At 44.9% G+C, this 22,008-nt stretch overlaps 1 protein-coding gene across 2 annotated transcripts in view; it reads right to left on the bottom strand.

Annotated features, from left to right (window-relative positions):
* LOC110507545 (limbic system associated membrane protein) overlaps positions 1–22,008 on the bottom strand; it is a 466,699-nt gene that overhangs the window by 18,680 nt on the left and 426,011 nt on the right. For both annotated transcript variants that reach the window (XM_021587595.3, XM_021587593.3), the window contains one exon: positions 8,900–9,025. In XM_021587595.3, coding sequence (XP_021443270.1) covers positions 8,900–9,025 — 126 coding nt within the window. The remainder of the gene's footprint in view (positions 1–8,899; positions 9,026–22,008) is intronic.

Here is a 22,008-nt window from a genome sequence, read left to right as displayed (position 1 = left end):
TACATAATTACCCCAGCCTGTTCTTTAAGACTCTTAGTGGGAAGATAATGAACAAGTGACTGAGCTGAAGCACCACCCCATCTCGATCATTATGTTGGTCACATCAGCAGTTAGAGGGCCAACCTAAATGAAAACAACCACATGCTTACATATACGGAGGTCTTTAGGGAAACATTTTCACCTCAGTGAAAGACCACTCTTAGATAAAAACCTAAAAGCTCAAAACTATTTTACAGATATCATTCCCATTAGTGCAGGCTTGCCGTATCACGCTGACCAGCGCATCAGATAAACAAATCTATTTTATTGAATCATAGACTACACATTATTCCAGCATGGCTTCTAATTTCCTGAGTCTTTATGGATTGGTCAAATAGGGTGGCCTTGGGACACGCTCTTTGTGTTGACCAAGGACACTCAGGTCACATCACCCTTAGCACATCCCATGATGCACCACATTGTGGTCACAAAGGCCTGGGGGGGAGCTGAGAGTGATGATGGGAGAGAGTCACACAACAACAAGTGTGCCTCTTTTTACTGAGTGTGGCTGGGTGGTGCTAATGGTGTGTGTGTGTGTGTGTGGACGGGATAAACCTTCAGTGACAGTGGACAGGTCCGGGATCAGCTGCAGTGCCAGATGAGGCGCTCTCTCTCTGTCTCTGATCCCTGGGGAGAGCACTTAATCCCCTCCCACGAGCAGCCCTCTACATGTGTCACACCCGCTGCCAGGGCTGAACCTGAGCCACCCTGACAAGGGCCTGTCACATCTCACAGTTCACAGCCTTCTCAGGGACAGCCTGGAGAATGTCAGCAAGGCACTGCCTGTTTCCTGCACTGAGCACAGAGGAGCAGTGAGCCCTCCATGAACATGCAAGTCAGGGACCTTGGGATTGTGTGGCTAGTTCTGGGAAGTTCTCTACTTTAATCTCAGGGCTGACAGAGGTGGGGACTGGAGTGTGTAGCACGCTGAGCAGTGCTGGACAGGGATGAGTGGTGTATTGTTGAGACCTAGTCCAAGTCACTCATAGTACAGAGAATGGCAGGGACAGACTTTGACCAGAAATAGATCCGGGCATCTCTAACACCCGGCCCATTGTTTCCCTCAAGGCCGCCACACCGGCCCGAGTCTCACATGATTATCCAAATAATTATAATCTTGTTAAAAAACAGCAACTATTAATACAGCACACTGTGTTAAAGATGGACCAGCCCATCTGGTATTTGCCCTATGGCTAGTCCACCCTGGAGCATGGCTGGTTTCAGAGTAGTATGGGGAGAACACCCTTATTTAACAGCTAGGATGTTGTTTTAGAATACATTTGAATCTAGTCTGATTTTAACATCCCTGTCTGAGCATAATGGTTAATTGGTTTGACTAGATGTCTACTAATGTGCAGTACATTTGACATTCTAGTCATTTAGCAGACACTCTTATCAAGAGTGACATGAAATTAGTGCATTCATCTTAAGATAGCTAGGTGAGACAACAACACATCCCAATCGTATCAAGTACATTTTTTTCTCAACAAAGTACACCACAAGATGTAAAGGGATTTGCAAGAATAATTAATGTGCAAGAATAAGTCTGGATGTTGGGAGGGGCGAGCCATCATCCCTGCTTGTCCAGGTGTGTGAGTTCTCATCAGTAGAGCGGAGGTTGATCCTGGCTATACCCCTGCAGCATTAAATGAGTGCCAAAAGGCATTATACCAGGGGCGGGAACATCAAATGCATAATTTAACATGAATTAACTGCGCTCAGCTCTTGAATTATCCAATGATGTGAGTGATCACACATTTAATGAGATCTCTTATTCGCATACTTAAACATACCCCTCAAAAACATAGCTTTTTCCCTCAAAAAGCCATGTACCACTGATGTCTGTGAGTGGCTTCCCATAGCCTAAAGCGTGTAATATGAAGAGCACCAAAGGGCATGTATATTTCATACTTGTCTGACTTCCATTTTGGTGGCCTGGGAAGCGTGCACTGAAAGATTCCTTGCTTTACCAAGAGTTCCACTTTCTTCGCAGCATTCTCAGTGTGGTGCCCTCCGCCCCCCGCCTCTGACCTTTACAGATACACTTCAGAAATAAACATTGGGTGGGGTGGAGACACACTGAGGCAGAGCACAGGCCCAGAGAGAACGGACGCTGTACGCCTTGCTCTATTGATCACATCCCCACACACAGTAAGCCCGGCAATGTTCTGCGTCCCAGTCAATATCAGGGACAACAACATCCCACGTCCTCAATGAATACAACTATTGGCATAAAATGCAATAGCTGACACTTTCTTACTTCCAATCCCAATGTGTGTACAACGTGGAAATCTCTAAAATATCTGAATAAATAGCACATACTTTTGCTAAGCCTGCATTTTCCCTGTATCTGCATCTTTTCAGGAAGGAAAATAGGGGCTAGAATTTGGGAGGGAGACAACAGACTAATGTCATGGTTTCTGTCTGTAACTCTGGGAAGCGAATAGTGGCGATCCCAGACCATGCAGGGAGAGCTGAAATAGAAAATGACAGTTCTTTCATCCAATACATCATTTTAAGTCATGTTACGTTTCAATTGTGCTCTCTGTTATACTCTGCTAGAATAATGAAGAGGCACTCTGTCACGACTCCGACCGAAGGACACTCCCCTTCCCGTTCGGGTGGCGCTCGGCGGTCGTCGTCGCCGGCCTACTAGCTGCTACTGATTATTTCCTCCCCCTCCTTATGTGTTGATTGTGTGCACCTGTTTTGAGTTAGGTAGTAGGCTTTATTAGTCAGCCGGCCCGCAGGGTTCCTTGTGCGGGATTAATTATTGTGATCGTCTGTTTGGTGTACTTGTGTGCACGTCTATTGGGTTTTGTGGTTTCCCATTTTGTGGGTTTTCCCTGGACAGTTTAAGTCCCCCTGTTTGGGGCATTTGTTTGTTCGGTACGCCCTGTGTTTTTGTGAGGGTTGGCTTATGTTCAGCGTTTATTCAGTGCATTAAAATAGCACTCCCCTGAACTCTCTGCTTCCTGCGCCTGACTCCTCACCCACTTCACTCAGACCGTTACAGAATCCCGCACCGCCTGGAATGGAGTCAGCAGGAGCAACAGCCACTCCCCTCCCATCGATGGAAGAGAGGGTTCTACATCACACCACCGTTCTCCATCGGATCGGAACGGCGATGGATCTGGTGATGGAGAGAATGGACCGATGGGAGAGAAGCGGTCTCCTCTCTCCACCTTCGGCCCCCCTCTCTCCACCTTCGGCCCCCCCTCCTCAGGACTCCCCATCTCCCGACTCCAGCACCCTCCGTCTTACGCTTCCAAGGGTCTATGATGGAGCGGCAGCAGGGTGCCAGGGGTTCTTACTCCAGCTAGAACTGTACCTGGCCACCGTCAGACCTACTCCCTCGGGAGCGGAGAGGGTGAATGTCCTCATCTCCTGCCTCACGGGTCGTGCTCTGGAGTGGGCAAATGCAGTTTGGAACGGCCCAGACTCAGCGAAGGAGCACTACCCCGAGTTTTCTCGCCGTTTCCGCGCCGTGTTTGACCATCCTCCAGATGGCCGAGCGGCGGGAGAACGACTATTCCATCTCCGGCAGGAGAAAAGGAGCGCCCAGGATTACGCGTTGGAGTTCCGTACCTTGGCAGCAGGATCCGGGTGGAACGACAGGGCCCTTATCGACCACTACAGGTGTAGTCTCCGGGAGGACGTCCGCAGGGAGCTAGCGTGTCGGGACACCGCTCTTTCCTTGGATGAGCTAATTGACATGTCCATCCGACTGGACAATCTGCTGGCTGCCCGCGGGCGTTCGGAGAGGGTCCTGTGTGTTCCACCACCCAGCACCTCCACTCCTGTTACGATGGAGTTGGGAGGGGCTTTGCCGAGGGGTACCGGAGGAGGAGGCTCCCTCTGCACCAACTGTGGTCGGAGAGGACACACGGCCGATCGGTGCTGGGGGGGTCCGTCTGGGAGTCGAGATGGTAGGCGGAACATTTCTCGATCACCCCAGGTGAGTCAGCACCAAACTCACCCAGAACCCCCTGTTGGTCACATGTTTGTCTTGATTTTTTTCCTTAAATTTTTCCCCTCTTCCCAGCATAGGGCGCTAGTCGATTCAGGCGCAGCTGGGAACTTTATGGATCGCGGACTAGCTATTAAATTAGGTGTTCCGCTTGTGCCGATAGATTCTCCCTTTCCCGTGCACTCCCTAGATAGCCGGCCATTAGGGTCAGGGGTGGTCAGGGAGACCACAATCCCACTGGACATGGTAACGCAGGGGAACCATAGGGAGCGTATCAGTCTCTATATTATTGATTCGCCTGCGTTTCCAGTGGTGTTGGGGATTCCCTGGCTGGCCCGGCACAATCCTAAAATTTTGTGGAGACAGGGGGTTCTCAAGGGGTGGTCAGAGGAGTGTTCTGGAAGGTGTCTGGGAGTTTCCGTCGGTGCCACCTCGGTGGAAAGTCCAGATCAGGGTCCCACAGTGTGCATTCCCCCCGAGTATGCCGATTTGGCAATCGCTTTTAGTAAAAAGAAGGCGACTAAATTACCACCACATCGACCGGGAAGAGATTGTGCGATAGATCTCCAGGTAAACGCTGCGCTTCCCAAGAGTCACGTGTACCCATTGTCCCAAGAGGAGACGTTGGCTATGGAGACATATATCACGGAGTCTCTGGGACAGGGGTACATTCGGTCCTCCATTTCACCCGTCTCCTCGAGTTTCTTTTTTGTGAAGAAAAAGGAGGGAGGTTTGCGTCCTTGTATTGATTATAGAGGTCTAAATGCCATCACAGTGGGGTTCAGCTACCCACTACCTCTCATTGCTACGGCAGTGGAATCCTTTCAGGGAGCGCAGTTCTTCACAAAATTGGATCTCAGGAGCGCGTATAGCCTGGTGCGTATTCGGAAGGGAGACGAGTGGAAAACCGCATTTAGTACCACATCGGGCCACTATGAGTACTGCGTCATGCCGTATGGGTTAAAAAATGCTCCAGCCATTTTTCAATCCTTTGTAGACGATATTCTCAGGGACCTGCACGGGCAGGGAGTGGTTGTTTATATCGATGACATTCTGATCTACTCAGCCACTCACGCCGCGCATGTGTCTCTGGTACGCAAGGTGCTTGGTAGACTGCTGGAGCATGACCTCTACGTCAAGGCTGAGAAGTGTGTGTTCTCCAAACGAGCCGTCTCCTTTCTGGGTTATCGCATTTCCACCTCGGGGGTGGAGATGGAGGGTGACCGCAGTAAGGCCGTGCGTAATTGGCCGACTCCAACCACGGTAAAAGAGGTGCAGCGGTTTTTGGGTTTTTCCAACTACTACCGGAGGTTTATCCGGGGTTTTGGCCAGGTAGCGGCTCCAATTACCTCACTGCTAAAGGGGGGCCCGGTGCGGTTGCAGTGGTCAGCAGAGGCGGACAGAGCTTTCAACAGGTTGAAGGTGCTGTTCACGGATGCACCTGTGTTGGCGCATCCGGACCCCTCTCTAGCATTCATAGTGGAGGTGGACGCGTCCGAGGCTGGGGTGGGTGCCGTGCTATCACAGCGCTCGGGTACGCCACCAAAACTCCGCCCCTGCGCTTTCTTCTCGAGTAAGCTCAGCCCAGCGGAGCGTAACTATGATGTGGGGGACCGGGAGTTGTTAGCGGTGGTCAGGGCTCTGAAGGTGTGGAGACACTGGCTTGAGGGGGCTAAGCACCCCTTTCTCATCTGGACCGACCACCAAAATCTGGAGTATATTCGGGCAGCTAGGAGACTGAACCCGCGGCAGGCAAGGTGGGCCATGTTCTTCACCCGATTCCGGTTCACTTTATCATATAGACCAGGCTCCCAGAACGTGAAGGCGGACGCACTGTCCCGCTTTTACGACACGGAGGATAGGTCCACCGAACCTACTCCCATCCTTCCGGCCTCAAAGCTGATGGCACCGGTGGTGTGGGAGGTGGACTCGGACATCGAGCGGGCGTTACGGGCTGAACCAGCGCCTCCTCAGTGTCCGGCGGGGCGGAGGTACGTGCCGCTTGGTGTTCGGGACCAACTGATTCGGTGGGCTCACGTCCTACCCTCCTCGGGTCACCCTGGGGTGAGGAGGACAGTAGGGAGCCTTCGGGGGAGGTATTGGTGGCCTACCTTGGCTAGGGACGTTAAGGTTTATGTCTCCTCCTGTTCGGTATGCGCCCAGAGTAAGGCTCCTAGGCACCTTCCTAGAGGGAAGTTACAACCCCTCCCCGTTCCACAACGGCCATGGTCACATCTATCCGTAGATTTCCTGACCGACCTTCCCCTGTCTCAGGGCAACACCACGGTTCTGGTGATTGTGGATCGGTTCTCTAAGTCCTGCCGTCTCCTCCCGTTGCCCGGTATCCCAACAGCCCTACAGACTGCGGAGGCATTATTCACCCATGTCTTCCGGCACTACGGGGTGCCGGAGGACATCGTTTCTGATCGGGGTCCCCAGTTCACGTCCCGAGTATGGAGGGCGTTCATGGAGCGTCTGGGGATCTCGGTCAGCCTGACCTCCGGTTATCACCCTGAAAGTAATGGGCAGGTGGAGAGAGTAAACCAGGAGGTGGGTAGGTTTCTGCGGTCGTACTGCCAGGACCGGCCAGGGGAGTGGGCGAGATACATCCCCTGGGCGGAAATGGCCCAGAACTCATTACGCCACTCCTCTACTAATGTGTCCCCCTTTCAGTGTGTGTTGGGGTACCAGCCGGTCCTGGCACCGTGGCATCCGAGCCAGACCGAGGCTCCTGCGGTGGAGGAATGGGTGCAGCGCTCCAAAGAAACCTGGAGGGCCGTCCAGGAATCCCTTCAACAGGCTAGTGGACGGCAGAAAAGGAGTGCTGACCGCCACCGCAGTGAGGCCCCCGTGTTTGTACCAGGGGACAGGGTCTGGCTCTCGACCCGAAACCTACCCCTCCGCGTGCCCTGCCGGAAGCTTGGGCCGCAGTGTGTAGGGCCGTTCAAAGTCCTGAGGAGAATAAACGAGGTGTGTTATCGATTACAACTCCCTTCCTATTATCGTATTAACCCCTCGTTTCATGTGTCTCTCCTCAGGCCGGTGGTAGCTGGTCCCCTACAGGACGGTGAGGTGCTGGAGGTCCCTCCTCCCCCTCTGGACATCGAGGGGTCCCCGGCGTATACGATACGGGCCATTCTGGACTCGAGACGCCGGGTGAGGGGCCTGCAGTACCTCGTGGACTGGGAGGGGTACGGTCCGGAGGAGAGGTGCTGGGTACCCACCAGGGACATTTTGGATCCGTCAATGTTGAGGGATTTCCATCGCCTCCATCCGGATCGCCCTGCGCCTCGTCCTCCGGGTCGACCTCGAGGCCGGTGTCGGCGCGCTGCGGGAGCCACGCGTCAAGGGGGGGGTACTGTCACGACTCCGACCGAAGGACACTCCCCTTCCCGTTCGGGTGGCGCTCGGCGGTCGTCGTCGCCGGCCTACTAGCTGCTACTGATTATTTCCTCCCCCTCCTTATGTGTTGATTGTGTGCACCTGTTTTGAGTTAGGTAGTAGGCTTTATTAGTCAGCCGGCCCGCAGGGTTCCTTGTGCGGGATTAATTATTGTGATCGTCTGTTTGGTGTACTTGTGTGCACGTCTATTGGGTTTTGTGGTTTCCCATTTTGTGGGTTTTCCCTGGACAGTTTAAGTCCCCCTGTTTGGGGCATTTGTTTGTTCGGTACGCCCTGTGTTTTTGTGAGGGTTGGCTTATGTTCAGCGTTTATTCAGTGCATTAAAATAGCACTCCCCTGAACTCTCTGCTTCCTGCGCCTGACTCCTCACCCACTTCACTCAGACCGTTACACACTCCTCTGTCAATCTGACAAGTCTGAAAGAATAACATCAATCTTGACTCTGATGGAAAAGTGGGGACTGCGTGTTTTTCTACTTTTCCATTGCGTCTGCTTTTTTATTAGACGCAAACATTCCAACGCTAAAAATAATGATCTGCTTGTAACCACTATCAAAATCATAGACAGAGCCGTCAAACGAGATCAAAATGATAGCTTTAACCAGGCTTTGAAGCTATAAAGTGTTTGCTTACAAAATACCTTGTTGACAAACAATGGAGAAAGACAAGCTTATATTTTGGGGTTCTAAAAGGGTCCAACGGTTAACCTCAGCTCATTAGGCATTTATAAGTTATCTTCTTAAATAATCAATGGCTATACATTGCTACACTAAAAGTTTGAAAAAATGTATGCACTACAAAGGTTTGAGCTGCAGTTTGATAGCAAAACATTAACATTTCAAAATGGAGTATTGGAAAATAAAATTCCTGGGATAATTGGCTGTAATGGTTCGATTTAGAGCAACCACAACAACATATTGGTTTCATTATTGCAATCCGTTAGAGGGCTTTCACTCGAAAGAAATTGCATTGTCAAATCATCCAGTTCTGTGTTTGAATGAAAGGGGAGTGCGAGAAGCTGCAGGTGTGTCTCAGGAATGTACAGGTGTTCTTCAGGCATGCACAACTCAATGAGATGATCACTATCTTTGGGGAACGAGGCAAACGAACCGTGTTGACCACATCCACAGGGAGACAACAACATTAAGCAACGGGACATCATTACTCTCCCTCTCTTCAAGTCTACTATCTTTCTCTTTCTTCCTTTCGCTCTCCCTCTATCTCTCTCAGAAATAATAAGCATCCGGTATACCTGAAATAAACGTAACCTAAAGAATTGACTGGAGGATTGCACATAGAATAATCCTAAAACACGGAGAAACAAGGACGAATACCCCGTTTCATTTTGAACACAGGAACCCTCGCCCAACTCTTAACCCCATCCCTCCCCTTCATGTCTGAGAACACAGATATACGGTGATAAGCAACAATGACAAAATGCTGGCCTTTGATAAGAGTCAGATGCTGCTGGGTGCTTATTGGCTCTTACCTGATGGATTGAGCAGTCGCCAGGTGATTGATGGATCTGGCCTCCCATTGGCTAGACAACTCAATGTCACATTGCTGCCTTCGTTCACAGTGATGTCTTCCGAAACTTTGTAAATGTTTGCCGGAACTGCAAGAGAAAGTGCCGTTGGTCATTGTTTATTAATGTAATAGTAAAAACATGGAGAGAGTAGCATTTCATCTAAAGCAGATATAGTGGCTGTAAAAACAGACATGCATTTTTCTAATATCAGTAGAAGCATTTTCATTGGTAGGGCTCGAGTCTTCCTTTCGAAGGCAAGAATAGGAACCACAGTGTAGTATTACATTGAATGAAGTATATGGTTTATGAAATACTCACATACTACTAAATTGTGTCTACATGTCAAATGTAGACATGAGCAATTATCAACAACATTACGCAAACGGCTGTGGCGTGAACATAATTCTTTACAATACACTTGTCGCTGTGGAAGAGGCTATATGTCCATTTTTTAAGTATAGTTGAATGCAAAAGTTTGAATTCAAAAGTATTGCAATGTTAATTCAACAAGACAAGGGAAGTCGAGAAGCAACTTCAAATGGAAAAGAGTTTCTGTACCTCAACCCAATCCATTACCCACCAAAAGATTCAATTAACTGAAACGCTAGGTGCATGACTTTGACTGATGTTCAAAGAAAGCCGAACGTTTGTCATCTGAATGTAATGTTTAATCGGCCTTCTACCTCTCAATTCTGATTTACTCCGCACCTAAACAAATAAAACAGGGAACGTATTACTCAGATAAAACTGCTCTGACAAATTAAGAAAGCGAGGTGCACTCCATTTTCTCATTGGTCAGCAATTCAATTGTAATCAATCTGAGTGCACAGAGAGGGCATACAGACATCATTGTGAATTTCAAAACTGTGGGTGGATGGAGGCGAGGTGTTGTATACGCATATCTTTGCTAGAAACTATTGATCAATGACTTGTAAATGATGAATGGGGCCAAAGTACACAGAGAGTCATACAGAAGCATTTCATTGTAGAAGTTGAACAAGTAGCTCAACGCTTACAAATGCACATATACTGCATATGTCCATATACCACTCTCAGGTATAATATATATGTTCTATCGCATTCCCATGTCACCTAAAATAAGACGTGTTGTCGTCAAGGTGAGTCAAACTTGTAGTTGCCATGCAGTTTGATACTTGACAACATGGAAAACATGTTCTATTTGTTGTCAAATATGACAGAAGAATAATCAATACATCAGTGTGCCTCTGGATTTCCCCCCCAAAAGGTCTGTTTTTATACTGATACTGACCATGCAACGTCCCTTAGCTGATGCTTTATACTCTTCTCTAGATTCCCTCTCTTTGGCCAGTACAGCCTGTCCCTTTAATGACATCTGACAACATAGCTATTTTATTGCCAAACAACATTAAATGAAGCCATACAGAGTTATTGCATGAGTCAAATGACCACAGAAAGTGAAGATGTGCTTTTCGATAAGGGAAGGATTGAAGTGACAGGGAATCCAATAGCTTTTTCTCAAAGAAGCGGGCTGGAAATATCAACGGTCTGATTGGCTGAATGAGAACCCGAGCATTAATCCAAACCAGGCCAGTCGCACAAATAAAAATTAGTTTGAGAGAAAACAACAGCTCCCAGACAGATGACCCTGTCACGTTCTAAACAGAAATAGTCGAGGCGGTTCATGAGTCAAATGAATAAAGAGTCTAAACTCTAAACCATTTCAACATAGTGGCTATAGCTCCCAGCAAGGATTGCAATCTTAGTCATGGGTCAGCCTTCAAGGAACAATATTTGAAAGGGGCAGTTCTTTGAAAAACTCTTTCCCTGGCTGCCCAGGATTCTAAAGCGACGTACAAGGGATTGTGTGAGGTCGATCTGACACACGAAGCCTAGAGAAATAATTTGCTGTTCCTGGTTAAATGGGATCAAATCGTAGCTTTAGCTTCTGCCAAAACATTTATTTTGCCTTTCAAGAAACACACCAATGATTTCATCTACAGGCTGAGAAAAGTAGTATCACCTTTTAACATTTCTTTCCCACATTTTTTTATTTGAGCATTTTCAAATTTCTTCAAATGATTGTAAATATTTTTTCTTTCCAACCTCGTCAACATAGTCACATTTTGTGTCAGCTTATTATATCCCAAAGACCAAGTGATCCTAGAAAAAGTGGAAAACAGATGCATCACGCAAATGCAAACGTATCACGCAAATACATTGACCTATGCTTCAACTTTGATAATACAACTTCAAAGCCTTGGAAGCATGAGAAACTACAACATAATTAGAAGAAGCTTGTTGTATCACAAATCCATGTGATAATATAACCTGACAGTCAGCTTCAGGCTTTTCCTGGATTCCTGACGAGCCAAACCACCCAGGGAGGTAGCGATGATCAAAGTCCCAGAATGGTTAACCTCAGAGAAGTGTAAAGAAACCCAGCCGTACCGCCAGTGTCACAGATGTCCTGATCAATGTGTTTACTTTCAAGCCACAGTCTTTTAATCTAGCTATGACTCATCTTTAGCTGAAAATGGTGGACAGAGAGAGAGAGAGAGACACACACACAGAAAATAGAACAGAATTAGCTTGGTAGCCGATTAAGATTCTCACTATCGCACTCTGCCTGGCACATGCATGCACGCACGTACAACCATTTCAAGGTACTATGCATGAAATGAGCCTTCCAGTTGAAAGAGAGAGGATGACAACAACAGGTATTCCCAGCCAAAAATGTCTCACACCTGCATTGTATAATGTCTCAAACTAACATTGAACAAAAATATAAATGCAACATGTAAAGTGTCGGTCCCATGTTTCACGGGCTGAATTAAAAGATTCAATAAATGTTCCATACACACAAAAAGCTTATTTCTCAAAAAATTTGGGAACAAATTTGTTTACATCCCTGTTAGTGAGCATTTCTCCTTTGCCAAGATAATCCAGGTGTGGCATATCAAGAAGCTGATTAAACAGCATAATCATTACACCGGTGCACCTTGTGCTGGGAACAATAAAGGGCAACTCTAAAGTGTGCAGTTTTGCCACACAACCACAGATGTCTCAAGTTTTGAGGGAGCGTGCAATTGGCAAGCTGACTGCAGGAATGTCCACCAGAGCTGTTGCCAGATAATGTCATGTTCATTTCTCTACCATAAGTCGCCTACAAAGTCATTTTAGAGAATTTGGCAGTAGGTACAGCCGGCCTCACAACTGCATGCCACGTGCATGGCATTGTGTGGGTGAGCGGTTTACTGATGGCAAAGTTGTGAACATGGTGGCGGTGGGGTTATGGTATGGGCAGGCATAAGCTATGGACAACGAACACAATTGGCCTATTATGAGGTCTATTCATTTTAACAGATGCATATCTGTATTCCCAGTCATGGGAAATCCATAGATTAGGGCCTAATGCATGTATTTCAATTGACTGATTTCCTTATATGAACTGTAACTCAGTAAAATCTTTGCATGTTGTGTTTATATTTTTGTTCAGTATACTTGCTATTCATGTAAATACAGGCGCATCATGCCAGGAACGTTGACCTTCCTACAAACTAATATCCTTCTATCGGTTATTTTTCCTAGTAGCAGTTTTTTTTGTGAAAGTCCTTTTCGTATACGATCAGTCGAAACAGCCTTTGGGTTAGTCTGGGTTAGTCTGCTATCAAGTAGAGCACCACACTTGGACGTACTCCATAGTCAAATCAATAACAAATCACAGTGAGGTATAACGTTACAACCGGTTAAAACAGAGATGTTTATATTTCCTTGAACACCAGTAATTCAGAGCTCTTTGAATGACTCTACTACCATACCAACTGACCTCTGCGGATCGCTCCTTCTGTCTCTCCACCCACGGCATCCTACCACGTTCAGACATGACATTTGGACCGCTGATGTTACAGGCCCAAGTGTTGTCGAGGCAATTATGTTTCCGTAATTTGAATCATTAAAGCATAATCAGCGGAAAGCGCTCGCAGCACTGAGTTCTGCTTTTAGCACTAGCTGCCAATTACTTTCCTCGATGTGCAAAAAGGTCATTCAACCGGGAACCTTTCAGATGACACAGAACAACCTCCTGAATGTTGTGACACCTCTGAAATGTAATAAAATCACCTCAAACAAGCTCATGACTGGCGGCTGGGTGCCTCCCCAAACCTTGACCCAAAGAGGCAATCTGTTACTGCGGAAACAGTGAGAATGACAGCCAGGCAATCTTGTCCATTCAAGGTCTTTAAAGGAGAGGCAACCATCAATTTAGTGGGCGTCTTCAGGATTGGGACTTTTGCGGTCAAAGTGTTTATGCATAAAGCCTACACTCCTCTTTCAAAAGCCCAGAGGACATGACACATACAAACATGAGTATGCTCTTGAACACTGTCATTGTGAGTCTGCTTGAGTAAGGCAGCATTGAAAAGTAAAAAGAACAGACACAATTAACCAAACTGTTCATTTAAAAAAATCCTCCTAACAGATTCTGTCAATAGAAAAATATTGTTGCAGGGAAGTAGAGCCTTGTGATCTGATTCATCGTTAGTTTGTCTGTTTTTGTAAGCATACGCTTACATTTTCAATGCTCATAAGCCTATGACTCATTGATCCTAGCCCCTTTGAATTCTTCATGGTGTCAATGTGAGTTACCACTATGACAAATCAGTATTTCACTAAATATGAACAAACTCTGGAGTTTGCCAGTTTCCTCATAATAACAAACAAGAACGCGACGCCAACATGTCTGATCAGAGACCTCGGGGTGCGTTTTTTTTCTGCAGCGGCTGCCACTGTGGAGCTGAAAGAGATGGCACACTTTTAACCGGATACTGCGGTGCACAGAGCCACCGAGCAGTGGGTGCCTCGGCCCCTTTCATTGTGCACTTCTGGCAGAACCGCTGGAGCTGCTGCTCGTAGCTGCTCCACCAACATAATCATCGCCAGCAGCACTCCATGATCTAAACTAAAGCTCTCTCTGAACCTTCAAAGGGGAGCGAGGACGTCAAATGGACTGATACCCATTGGAGGCACTTTTGATCAAGGCTTTGAGTGGATGTGGAGAGACATTTGGAGGCACTTCCTGCTGGCCAGATAAAGGTCTTCTTGAGGACAAATCCCCGATTAATTCAAATGTAACTTTTTTCCTTTAGAGATGTTCCAGTGGAGGGCGGAGAGGTTTCCACAAGGGCAGAGACTCGTAAATCATACAAACAAATAATTGGTGTTTGTGTTGAAAGGAGAAAACAATGGGAAGGGAAAAGGTAGCGGCATTATTTCTAACAAGCCAACCGAAGCCCCAGCAGAGAGAAATGCATTGGCGCCCAATGAGCAGGACTTCAACTCGTGAAAAATTGTTGCTCTTTACAAATTCTACAAGCTATAATTCTTATCTCAAGTAAACTTGAATAAATGTACTGCCAGTTCAAGGCAATGTGTACTTTTATCCTTGGCGATCATCCGCATCGTTCAGGACGGCGTGCCAAAACCCCCAGATTCAATTTGTATTCAACACATATCATGATTTAATACCTTATAAAACGGAATGAGATGATAAGAAAACAAAGAGAGGAGATGACAACAGCTGGCTGGAGGAGAAATTCTTGGTGGTGACCTTTCCTTTTTAGAGGAACTTGGGTTTAACACTCCTTCCTGCTCTCTTGAGCTCTCAGTCCTCCAGCAAACTCATGGAACTTTCTGTAAAGCAGTGCTTTTGTTCATCCCTTATCTGTATGACTTAAAAAGTTACAATACATGACCAAAAGTATGTGGACACTTGCTCGTTGAATATCTTGTTCCACAATCATGAGCATTAACATGGAGTTGGTCCCCCCTTTGCTGCTAAAACAGCCTCTGTTCTTCTGGGAAGGCTTTCCATTAGATGTTGGAACATTGCTGCGTGGACTTGCTTCCATTCAGCCACATGAGCATGAGTGAGCTCGGACACTGATGTTGGGCGATTAGGACTGGCTCGCAGTCGGAGTTCGAATTCATCCCTAAGGTGTTCAATGGGGTTGAGGGCAGAGCTCTGTGCAGGCCAGTCAAGTTCTTCTACACCAATCTCGACAAACCATTTCCGATCTCGACAAACCATTTTGTGCACGGGGGCATTGTCATGCTGAAATAGGAATGGGCCTTCCCCAAACGGTTGCCACAATGTTGGAAGCACAGAATCGTCTAGAATGTCATTGTATGCTGTAACTTTAAGATTTCCCTTCACTGTAACTAAGGGCCCAGTCCGAACCATGATAAACAGCCCCAGACCATTAATCCTCCTCCACAAAACTTGACGGTTGGCACTATGCATTGGGGCAGGTAGCGTTCTCCTGGCATCCGCCAAACCCAGATTCATCCGTTGGACTTCCAGATGGTGAAGCGTGATTCATGACTCCAAAGAACCCGTTTCCAGTGCTCCAATGGTAGTGAGCTTTACACCACTCCAGCTGGCGCTTGACATTACCCCTGGTGATCTTAGGCTTGTGTGGGGCTGCTCAGACATGGAAACCAATTTCATGAAGCTCCCGATAAACAGTTCATGTTCTGATGTTCCTCCAGAGGCAGTTTGGTACTCGATAGTGAGTGATGCAACCGAGGACAGACAATTTTTATGCGCTACGTGCTTCAGCACTCAGAGGTCACGTTCTGTGAGCTTGTGTGGCCTACCACTTCACGGCTGAGCCATTCTTGCTCCTAGACGTTTCCACTTCACAATAACAGCACTTACAGTTGCCCGGGGCTGCACTAGCAGGGCAGAAATTTGACGAATTGACTTGTTGGAAAGGTGGCATCCTATGACAGTGCCACATTGAAAGTCACATTGAAAGGCTCTTCAGTAAGGCCATTCTACTGCCAATGTTTGTCTATGGAGATTGCATGGCTGTGTGCTCGATTTTGTACACCTGTCAGCAATGGGTTTGGCTGAAATAAATTAATCCAGTAATTTGAAGGGGTGTCCACATACTTTTGTATATGTAGTGTATTTCTGGAGCAGGACAGCTATTTCCCTAGAACTAGCAAACAGCTACAGTTAGCATTGACTATTCGGATCAATTGTCTTAATTAATAACCTATGGAAAATATGCCAATAAGAATAGGAGGACACCTTACAAACTCAAGTGCAATCCAAGTTCAATTGAGGCTATAAATATAAGCTAATCATCATGTAATCTTATTGGTCAATGTGAACTGACAAATTATCGTAAATGGCCACGCTCACAAACAATCCTCCATCCAACCCCCCTCAAGTGAAAACTATAGATAAACTGTGTTATAGATTCCTATAACAAACCATGGTTTAGATTCAATCAGTTCAGCACTAACCCGTTGGAGCTCTCACATCTGTGAGTGGACAACGCTTCGTTGGAGCTCTCACGTCTATGAGTGGACACTCGTGTGGTCATTGCCACGAAGCCACAACCATCCCACTCGCGTTAGAAGTTAAGAACGAGAAAGTGTAGGCTATACATAAATAAATACCCTCAAACTGAAAATCATTAAATAAAATAATGAGGAATTCTATCAGCCTAATTGAGATGTAGATTACATCACACATTCCAGTGTTCGATTTCTTACCAATGCAAATCTGTGCAGCCAATGAAATAGCCACAATAGGTAGGCTATAATGCCTGCACCCGTTTGTGGATTTCACAGCTCTAACGCAGTTCCACCTATAAAACTGTCATAAAAACAGCACTGCAGTGTGTCGGCTAGCAGGAATCTGATTGAATCTAGCCCCATGTCCTGATTGAAGCCATGCTCACCTGCCCCTTTGGCAAAACATTTCTATAGCTAAAAGCACCAAGAACGCAGATTCTGGCAGTCAAACCAGCAATCAGAGCAGGTAATCAATTTCCCTTGATTGCTCTCCGTTCTGTGTAATAATGTTGGATTAGGTAAAGTGCAGGCTGGGATGGGAGGGAAAGACTATTAACTTGTCTCTCCAGAGACAAGCCCTTTGAAACCCTGTACTTTACAGTCATTTGGATTAAACAAGCAACGGGATCAAGGTACTTTATTCAATTTAGTCTGATTGATAGCTAGGGTTGGGGAGTAACGGATTACAAAAAAAACCTGCAACTGTAATCTGTTACGTTACCTGCAAAATTGTAATCAGATTACATTAATGTTTGAAAAACTAGATGATTACTTTGAGGATTACTTTTAAATTCAGAAAGGATGTTTGCGTAAAATAATATTTGACACTTCTGTTTTCTCAATGACATTCAAATCAGCATTGAAAAAAGGCGCAAGTTTAAGTTTGTTCCACCTGAGCGAGTCTGACCACAAGTCAGAGACCACTATGATGACACACCAAATGTGTTTGATGGATCTCAGGAAAAGAGCAGGAATAGGCTTTTGTAGGCTACAGTCCAAGCTATGTCTTCCAATGGTGCGACTGCTGCCGGCATCCAAAGATTATCCAATTTGAACGCTTGGGAGGTAAGGATGACAGCAGTGGTGTCGTCTATGGCATTACGGATATCACTTATTATTGATATCTAAATAGCGCATTGATGTGAATCACACTTCTGCTCTCTCATTTAGCTATTTGTGCCTTACAGATTGTGGTTGTTGTGGATGGCTGTTCACAAATCTACATGTGTATTTGAACCCAATAATGGTTGAATTGAGGAAGTTTAAACGGCCTAACAATCATTGTTTTTGAAACCAGTGACCAGTGAAAAATGAGCTCTTGCAACAGCTGCATAGTGCGGATCCCAGCCTATTGGAATAAAAGTTCAGGCTTTAATTGCTCAATTTAATTCATGCTAATGGACACATGCTCAAACTTGCACACTTTAGATAGATTTAAAAAGGGCAATCTGTAGTTGCTACATCCATTTTTGGATTTATGGGATTACACTAAGGAACCCGTGCAACAATGTTATCAATGTAAGCATTCCTTTCCTTTGCCTTAGGTTCAACTGAATATCACATGCCTATCAAACAGTTTTGTTGTTGTGTTTGGTTTGTGCTTACATCTGGTAAGAGACCACCGGTGAGTTTAAAACATGTTTTATTTCATGCCAACGTACATTGTTATATTTACATAACAGCAAAAACATGTATTTTTTTTACTGTGTGGTCAAATAAAATAGCAAAATGGATGTTCCAATTCTCTGAATAAGAAATGAGAAAGCTATGGCAGCAATCTGTACAGAAAGACTACATAAACACTGTTAAAGTAGGACTGATTGGACCACCAGACTCCAAGTTGCACTTGATTATCAAACAAGAACAATGCAGTTCTTGGTTAGTATGCGGTTCTCTTCTATTTCCATTTCAACTTGATGTAACGAGAAGCAATCTGAACAAGAATCAACCAGACCCAATGGCATTGACTGAGTGACTGATGTTTCTATCCAGGCTATTAGCCTGGCTTGAGCTTCATATACTCTGACTGCTAGTACTGAACAGCTGTGGTAGTGGGGAGACCAGGGAGATATCTCACTGTATCTGAAAACCTCCCAGTGTCAAATCTGTCTGCTGTTTTGGTCGACTGCCTTCAGTAAGGATGGATTAGCCTACTCCTCTCTGTAATGCCTTAGGCATACATACATGTACTTACCAAGTGGCAGTGGCGGAAAAAGTACTTAATTTTCATACTTGAGTAAAAGTAAAGATACCTTAATAGAAAATGACTCAAGTAAAAGTGAAAGTCACCCGTTAAAATACTACTTGAGTATAAGTATAAAAGTATTTGGTTTTAAATATACTTAAGTATCTAAAGTAAATGGAATTGATAAAATGTCCTTAAGTATCAAAAGTAAAAGAAAAAGTATAAACCATTTCAAGTTCCTTATTGTAAGCAAACCAGACGGCACAATCTTTTTTATTGACAGATAACCAGGGGCACACTCCAACACTCCAACATAATTTACAAACAAAGCATTTGTGCTAAGTGAGTCCACCAGATCAGAAGAACAAGGGATGACCAGGGATGTTCTCTTGATACGTGTGTGAATTCAACCATTTTCCTGTCAACAAGTAACTAGTACTTTTGGGTGTCAGGGAAAATGTATGGAGTAAAAAGTACATTATTTTCTTTGGGAATGTAGTGAAGTAAAAGGAAAAGTTGGCAAAAATATAAATAGTAAAGTAAATATACCCCAAAAAATGACGTAAGTAGTACTTTAAAGTATTTTTTACTTAAGTACTTTACACCACTGCCAAGTGGTGCACTTGAATAGCTTTTCAGCTGAAAGAAGAAATAACAAGCACGGACACAATATGTACCAGTACACTTAATAACTAACCAATACATTGAAAGCCTCTCCATTTAATAATTGTACATCATCTGTTGAGGTATAGTATTGTAATTATAGCTAGTTGTGTGTTGTTAACAACAGCACTCACACATCTATGTATAAACCATAAAAGACTGTAATATCATAAATGCAGAGACAGTTTCCTAACATACTGCACCTAATGGCAGAATAACCAAGTACAATGATGATTGTCTATATCTACAGAGAGAAAGGGAGTGGGAGAGAGATGGAGAAAGAGAGAGACTGAGGCCTCTAATGACTCATAATCATTACTGAATTCTCTGTAACATTTCTCATAAAACCTAAAGTAACAACATATTATCTCAAATGTCTACAATATTGGCAGAACAACAACTTCTGGAAAACCTTTAACATGCATTTTCTCTCTCTAATATTGAGTTGTCCCCCCCCCCCCCCCACCCCCACCCCCAGAACGGTCTCAATTCGTCGGGGCATGGACTCTACAAGGTGTCGAAAGCGTTCCACGGGGATGCTGGCCCATGTTGACTTCAATGCTTACAAACATTGTGTCATGTTGGCGGGATGTCCTTTGGAGGGTGGACCATTCTTGATACACTCAGGGAACTGTTGAGCGTGAAAAACCTGGCAGCCTTGCAGTTCTTCACACACTCAAACCGGTGCGCCTGGCACCTACTACCGCACCCCGTTCAAAGGCACTTACTGTAAATCTTTTGTCTTGCCCATTCACTCTCTGAATGGCACACATACACAATCATAATCAGTCATAATTGACTTGAGGCTTAAAAATCCTTCTTTAACCTGTCTCCTGCCCTTCATCTACACTGACTGAAGTGGATTGAATAAGGGATAATAGCTTTCACCTGGATTCACCTGGCCAGTCTATGTCATGGAAAGACCATGTCCTAATGTTTTGTACACTCAATGTATATTCCAGAAGGAGTTTGTAGATATACACTCGACACATTGTGTTAATGTGTCAGACTCAGTGTTCAGAGCAGCCAAAGAAGTGTACTGTAGCCTACAGGATATAATAGGGGAATGTATAGTGAACACACGTCTTGAGGACTTAGTGTGGAAATGCTATATCAGTTTTATGGCCAAACAAAATGGCCCTCTAGACAGCTGGAGAACGTAGAACTATTTTAGTCTGTGCAGTCAACTAACACATTTATTAGAAAACGCCTAACATGCCAATGAAACACAAACTAATAACAGGTGCCATTGCTGAGTCTAAGCTCTCTTTTCTACTATATTTAGATATGCGTTGGATGCTAGTCAACAGGCTATTTTCTGATAATAATCTACAGCTGTAGGATCTTAATTTGAGCCAGTTTGCTACAGCAGGAAATAAAAGTGCAGCAACAGGAAATGTGAATTATTATGTGGATTTTAATTAAGGGATTTTTTTTTGGGGGGGGGGGGGGGGGGTTGATACATTTTCAGTTAGGGCAAATCAAGTCTGAAATTTTAAAGTGGAAATGACAAACTTTAGAAGCCTTTTTAAAACTCAAACACAGTACAAGTTTGCATTGTACAAGTGCATGAGCATTCTCCGCAACAAAAGATAGATCAAATTATTATCCTTCAGCATTAGTGCAATAAAAATGTTCAAACTATAAGCTTTCATAACTGATCATTAGCATTCGTCACTTAACCCCATTTTGTGTGTGTGGTTATGAGTGCAAAAGTGAATGTCAAAACAAAGTGAAGTTAAAAAAAAGGTGATCTATTCAACATTTTGTGCTGTCAACAAAACAACATCCTTAATGACAGGTGCTACCCTATTTCGGAGTGACAACTATGCTTGGCACGTAACCACCAATGGATGTTAAAAATCTAATGCATCTGTTTTTATCTCAATATCAAATCATAACAATGAAGTACCTTCAGTGTGATTGTTTTCAATGAAAATTGTTAAAAAATAAACTAAATAGCTTCGTAGCAAAGAGCAATTTCTCAAGCAATAATTTTGCTAGGACTGGGAGTGGTCTGAGTAGGGAGGGAAAAACTGAAAACTAGCTGTTATTGGCAGAGAGGTTTGGAACTCTCGTGTTGGGTTAAATGCGGAAGACACATTTCCGTTGAAGGCATTCAGTTGTACAACTGATGAGGTTTCCCCTTTCCCTCTCTTATTGCTCTATTTACCAATTAACCGCCTGGTGATACAGAAACTGAAATGTCAGGCAGTTTTTTTAAACAGCTCTTAAACTAAAAGGGCATTATTATAATTTTCACAATTTCACAGTATTATTCAAACCTCATAGTGTGGATATATATATACAGTGCCTTGCAAAAGTATTCGGCCCCCTTGAACTTTGCGACCTTTTGCCACATTTCAGGCTTCAAACATAAAGATATAAAACTGTATTTTTTTGTGAAGAATCAACAACAAGTGGGACACAATCATGAAGTGGAACGACATTTATTGGATATTTCAAACTTTTTTAACAAATCAAAAACTGAAAAATTGGGCGTGCAAAATTATTCAACCCCTTTACTTTCAGTGCAGCAAACTCTCTCCAGAAGTTCAGTGAGGATCTCCGAATGATCCAATGTTGACCTAAATGACTAATGATGATAAATACAATCCACCTGTGTGTAATCAAGTCTCCGTATAAATGCACCTGCACTGTGATAGTCTCAGAGGTCCGTTAAAAGCGCAGAGAGCATCATGAAGAACAAGGAACACACCAGGCAGGTCCGAGATACTGTTGTGAAGAAGTTTAAAGCCGGATTTGGATACAAAAACATTTCCCAAACTTTAAACATCCCAAGGAGCACTGTGCAAGCGATAATATTGAAATGGAAGGAGTATCAGACCAATGCAAATTTACCAAGACCGGGCCG

Source organism: Oncorhynchus mykiss, chromosome 27 (assembly GCF_057628025.1).
Source record: "Oncorhynchus mykiss isolate SJ-2025 chromosome 27, ASM5762802v1, whole genome shotgun sequence".
NCBI lineage: Eukaryota > Metazoa > Chordata > Actinopteri > Salmoniformes > Salmonidae > Oncorhynchus > Oncorhynchus mykiss.
This window is presented reverse-complemented; position numbering and strand designations above follow the sequence as displayed.